We start from the raw sequence: 5,982 nt of genomic DNA on the forward strand, positions 1-5,982 counted from the left end.
ACTGAATAGAAGACAGGTATATGCAGATGAAAGGTTACTCTGTAGAAAATTAGAGTGAATTGCAGACTAGATCCTACGGAGATGGATGATTGGAAAACACTGAAACGATCCATGTCTGTATCACAGGCACCGATTCCCACAGCGTAGTTCCAATTGTTTGCTACAACTTCAGATGATGTATGGAAACCGGAGAGACAGCGAAAGTTACTTGTGGCTTTTCAACAGATCTTATGCTGAAATCACCGTCGGCGTACAAATTCAATGCCACAGAGAGTATGTAGCTGTAACCTTTAATATGTGATAGAACAGTCTTTGAGACATGCTGAAAGAATCAACAGAGTGTTGAGTACAACCAGCCCCTGGGTGCCCCTTACAGAGTCTATTTGCAAGTCAGAACACAATGCAGCACGATATAAAGCAGCCGTTTGTCAAAACAGGAAATGTTCAAATGCCGAGTCTTTAAAATTACACTCCTGAATGGGACCACATACATTAAGTCCAAGTGTTCATAAGTCAGACAATTAAAGCAGGCATGCCCTGGACATTGAAGTTGTTAGTAGAGATGCCAGATGGCTCCAAGTGAAAACACAAGTTTGAGGATAGTGTTTCATTAGCCGACTTGTTCGCAAATCAAAGAACGAAGAAAATGACAGCACAGGAACAGGCCCTTCAGCCCTCCAAGCCTGTGCTGATCCAGATCCTCCACCTAAACCTGCCACCTATTTTCCAAAGAACAAAACAATTACAATGATTGAAGAGTTTCAGTGAGAGTGTGATGCTTGTAATTATAAAGCCAAATCTCAGAAATTATTCAAAAGCATTTCACACATGGTGCATTTTTGGACTTTTTTCATCCAATTAAACTTTACAGAAGCGAAGTTTTGACTTTTGGGAGGAGTTGCAGTGGAGACCTGTTCTGCTTTAATAAACAAACTTTAACATTCCTTCAGTAAACTGCCTGGGGGAAATGGGTGGTTCAGACAAAGGTTTGTGTTGCCTGTACCCAAGTATACAACATTCCCAAATTACCAAGATGAACAGTTCGAACATTAATCCACTATACCCTGGGAATTAAGAACTAAAGAGTTTGCAACAAACAAGATACCCAAACAGTCCGCATTTTCAAAACTCGCAACGGTGTTAACATTAGATAGGATTCTGAAATTGGTCAATACTTGCTACATAACTCAGTGTCCAAATAATTATGCTGACATCTAATTTGGTATAGTCAGTGGGCCTATGTGGGACACTTGTGTGGACTGGAAGCTACATATTAGCATGCAGCTTCCAGTTCTTTATAGACCAACAAATAAACACATACACATACTGCGCCAGACCAAGCAGAGTCAACATGCCTTGTTTAAAGTTTAAATAAAGCATGACAGTTAATTGTCAATCATTAACTGGTGCATCCAACATGGCAACACCTCTGCCAAAGATCATTGCCAAACAAACAGCACTCTCCCACAAATATTGGGCTTTTCCCTTGAACTGCTTTTTCTTGAATTATCCTGTTGAATGCAAGAGAAAAAGCTTTTACAAAATGTCCTCCTTCTGCAATATCCAAGTTGTGTGCTACCAAATTACTAAGCATTACCCTATTAATCCCTTAACCAATGTCCTAACCAAGCTACCATAGTCTTTTAAATACCAAGTCCCTTAACTTTATCAACATACTTCCTGGAGGACACCTAATAAATTACAACCCAACATATATTCTAAGCTCCTGACTGACTTAATGGCTTGCTGTCCTGTACAAAGTTAAAAATCACCCCACTCCAGGTTACAGTCCAACAGGTTTCATTGGAAGCACTAGCTTTCAGCGCGCTGCTCCTTCATCAGGTGGTTGTGGCGACGCTCCGAAAGCTAGTGCTTCCAATTAAACTGTTGGACTGTAACCTGGTGTTGTGTGAATTTTAACTTTGTACACCCCAGTCCAACACCGGAATCTCCAAATTGTTGCTGTTCTGTGCCAGTCTTTTCATTTTCTGATTAATTGATATTCCTCTCCTGCCTCAATCTTTCCTTCCTGAAATCTCAAACGAGCCCTCTTCCTGTTGAAATATGTCCTGTTTAATCCATCTGCCTTTTCCCAATTATATTCACTCTCCTCAGTGCTTCATTGGTTACTAATTCTGTTCACCTGATCCTTTCCATCTTTGTGCAAAGCCACCTCTCCAACATTACAGATATGGCTGAGCACAAATGAAGCAATTACTGATGAACTGATTACAGCAGGAAGTCCTGACATCAAAGCAGGAATTAGTTATAAAGACCACACTTAGTGAAAAAGAGTAGGCACCTGTTCAGTCAAGTTTATTTACTAAAAAGTTAACAGTGACTGCCTAATTACATAACTGTAAGTAGTAACAGATCACCAGTTTAAAAATCCATGTATTCACTTTGGATGTATTCCAAATTAAATTGAATTTAAAGAATCACCAACAACATAAGGAAATGTCTTAATGGCATTTGTGGTAGTATGGTATATTTTTGTGTACTGATGATTAAGAAGACAATTCATCTGTTGTTTCAGTGAACATATCTATCTCAAACTAAAAATTTTATTAAATAAAACAAATACATTGTTCGGATGCAAATCGGTTTGCTGGTTTGACAAGCGTGACAGGCTGAAAGTTCAAAAAATGATATGAATTCTGCCTTTTTGATGCTTATTCACAATAAAACAGCAACAAACATTTAATCATGGAGAGGAGGTGTCCTGTTAGCTTTTACTGGATTTCCCCTTTCATGCAGACTGATTGTAGAATTCATTGTTTCGGATTTGAATCAGCTTCTCAGTGGAAATTAAGAGTTGACAAATGTGATGTCATTAATACCTTAGAAAACAAACAGAGGACATTTCCATTACCAATGTACAGTTATTATAAATAAGTAGCCTGTTGGTTAAAACACACACTACTACATTTCTCCACCTTAAAGAGCGAGTTCCTTAATTAATCATAGAGATGTACACCATGGAAACAGACCCTTCGGTCCAACCCGTCCATGCCGACCAGATATCCCGACCCAATCTAGTCCCACCTGCCAGCACCCAGCCCATATCCCTCCAAACCCTTCCTATTCATATACCCATCCAAATACCTCTTAAATGTTGCAATTGTACCAGCCTTCACCACATCCTCTGGCAGCTAGTTCCATACACATACCACCCTCTGCGTGAAAAAGTTGCCCCTTAGATCTGTTTTATATCTTTCCCCTCTCACCCTAAACCTATGCCCTCTAGTTCTGGACTCCCCTGCCTAGGGAAAAGACTCTATCTATTTATACTAAAAAAAAGGAAGTAACTTCAAGCAAAAAGAGAAATTTCTGGCAAAACTCAGTAGGTCTGGCAGCATTTGTGGACAGAAAGCAGAGTAACATTTCGGTGACCTGATGTGTTCTGAAGGAGGGTCACTGGACCCAAAATGTTAACTCTGATTTCTTTCCACAGATGCTGCTAGACCTGTTGAGCTTTTCCAGCAATTTCTGATTTTGTTTCTGATTTCCAACATCTGCAGTTCTTTGGGGTTTAACAAAGTAACTTGATTATCTTCAGTTCATTTTTTAAAAAAAAACATTACTTTGCAAACTAACTTGGGGGAATGAACCATTCTGCTGTATTTCCATCACATCAGGAGTTACCCTAATGCTACCATCGTTCCTTAATTTACCGATCTCCTGATCCTTTCCTCTGACACCCATGTTCTTCCCGAGAGATGTGGGGGCCATTGGCAAGGCCAGCATTTGTTGCTCAACCCAAATGGTCTTCTTGAAGGTGGTAGTGACTGCCCCTCAGGCTTTGTGCTGCAGGGAAAGCCATGGGACCAGCTGTTAGCAAGGGCCGTCCTGATTGGAATTCTGGTTTAGTTACTACCTTTGGTAGTGGACAAAAAAGACTCCTTCTCCAAATCCTAAATCTCTTCAGTTTAGTCACAAAGGTAATTTCCAAATTATGGGTACTTCATTTGTTTATTCCTATTTGGTGTACTCTTTCACAATCTTTGGATGCTGTTCTGTACTACGACTACTTTGGAACCAACTGTTTGATGTGAGATGGTAGTCGGATGCTTGCTTCCTTCCTATGGTGGGCGGGGAGCTTCCCCCCATCCTTTATATTTGGGAGCTCTGGAGTTCACTGTCACAGAACCCAACTCATAGAACCCTTCAATCCAGACACAGACCAATGTTGAGAAGGAGACTCATATTTGTTGGGCAGCATTAATACACAAATCATGAAAATATTACCAAAGTCATCACGATCCTTTGTGGCCCAGCAGATGCAGTAATGTTGCAATAGTTGCTGCAAAAGCTCCTTTTCATCCAAGAATTCAAGATGTTCTATCCTGGAGGAAAGCAGTGAATTAGAATCAGAATGAAAAGTGTTAGGAGCAAATACCTTAATGCAGGATTGCCCCGTATGTCTTTAACAACATCAATGACAGGACAGTGACAAGCTCAATTTCAACTGCGAAGATAATCCCAGGCCAAAACGATGAACTCAACAACCTATCGGCTTGGAAGGAGCCATAGCTAAAATGTCCTCCCTCATCCAAGAGGTGGATGACCAAATTTCAGAAAGAGAATATCTGGCATAAAATCAAATAATTTCAAAATAAAAGTCAGGGATGAAGGAAATGGAATTTGTTGTGCAATAAAAAGTCAAAACAGAGAAGCAGACAGATAGAAATTGCGAGAGGGGGCGAGAAAGAGGGGGGAGGGGGCGAGAAAGAGGGGGGGGCGGCGAGAGAGAGAGGGGGGGGGGCGAGAGAGAGAGGGGGGGAGAGAGAGGGGGGGGTGAGAGAGAGAGGGGGGGGCGAGAGAGAGAGGGGGGAGCGAGAGAGAGAGGGGGGAGCGAGAGAGAGAGGGGGGAGCGAGAGAGAGAGGGGGGAGCGAGAGAGAGAGGGGGGAGCGAGAGAGAGAGGGGGGAGCGAGAGAGAGAGGGGGGAGCGAGAGAGAGAGGGGGGGCGAGAGAGAGAGGGGGGGCGAGAGAGAGAGGGGGGGCGAGAGAGAGAGGGGGGGCGAGAGAGAGAGGGCGGGCGAGAGAGAGAGGGGGGGCGAGAGAGAGAGGGGGGGCGAGAGAGAGAGGGGGGGCGAGAGAGAGAGGGGGGCGAGAGAGAGAGGGGGGGGCGAGAGAGAGAGGCGGGGCGAGAGAGAGAGGGGGGGCGAGAGAGAGAGGGGGGGCGAGAGAGAGAGGGGGGGCGAGAGAGAGAGGGGGGCGAGAGAGAGAGGGGGGGCGAGAGAGAGAGGGGGGGCGAGAGAGAGAGGGGGGGGGCGAGAGAGAGAGGGGGGGGCGAGAGAGAGAGGGGGGGACGAGAGAGAGAGGGGGGGGGCGAGAGAGAGAGGGGGGGGGCGAGAGAGAGAGGGGGGGGCGAGAGAGAGAGGGGGGGGCGAGAGAGAGAGGGGGGGGCGAGAGAGAGAGGGGGGGGCGAGAGAGAGAGGGGGGGGCGAGAGAGAGAGGGGGGCGAGAGAGAGGTGGGGGCGAGGGAGAGAGGGGGGGCGAGAGAGAGAGGGGGGCGAGAGAGAGAGGGGGGCGAGAGAGAGAGGGGGGGGCGAGAGAGAGAGGGGGGGGCGAGAGAGAGAGGGGGGCGAGAGAGAGAGATTGCAGGAGAGGATGGACGCGAGGGAGAAAGCAGGCGCCAGAAAGACGCGCGGTGTGTGTGTGTGAGAGAGAGAGAGAGGGGGACAGACACACACTGCACGTCTCTCTCTCACACACACACACACACTGCACGTCTCTCTCTCACACACACACACACTGACTGCACGTCTCTCTCTCTCTCTCACACACACTGACTGCACGTCTCTCTCTCTCTCTCACACACACTGACTGCACGTCTCTCTCTCTCTCTCTCACACACACTGACTGCACGTCTCTCTCTCTCTCACACACACACTGCACGTCTCTCTCTCACACACACACACACACTGCACGTCTCTCTCTCTCTCACACACACACACACTGCACGTCTCTCTCTCTCA

At 45.8% G+C, this 5,982-nt stretch overlaps 1 protein-coding gene across 3 annotated transcripts in view; it reads right to left on the minus strand.

Annotated features, from left to right (window-relative positions):
* Window positions 1-276: 276 nt before the first annotated feature.
* lcmt1 (leucine carboxyl methyltransferase 1) overlaps window positions 277-5,982 on the minus strand; it is a 189,564-nt gene continuing 183,858 nt past the window's right edge. For all 3 annotated transcript variants that reach the window (XM_072559146.1, XM_072559148.1, XM_072559145.1), the window contains exons 11-12: window positions 4,249-4,346; window positions 277-2,840 (exon numbers count right to left, since the gene is read on the minus strand). In XM_072559146.1, coding sequence (XP_072415247.1) covers window positions 2,809-2,840; window positions 4,249-4,346 — 130 coding nt within the window. In that variant the 3' untranslated portion in view covers window positions 277-2,808. The remainder of the gene's footprint in view (window positions 2,841-4,248; window positions 4,347-5,982) is intronic.

This window comes from Chiloscyllium punctatum, chromosome 40 (assembly GCF_047496795.1).
Source record: "Chiloscyllium punctatum isolate Juve2018m chromosome 40, sChiPun1.3, whole genome shotgun sequence".
In the NCBI taxonomy this organism is placed as follows: domain Eukaryota; kingdom Metazoa; phylum Chordata; class Chondrichthyes; order Orectolobiformes; family Hemiscylliidae; genus Chiloscyllium; species Chiloscyllium punctatum.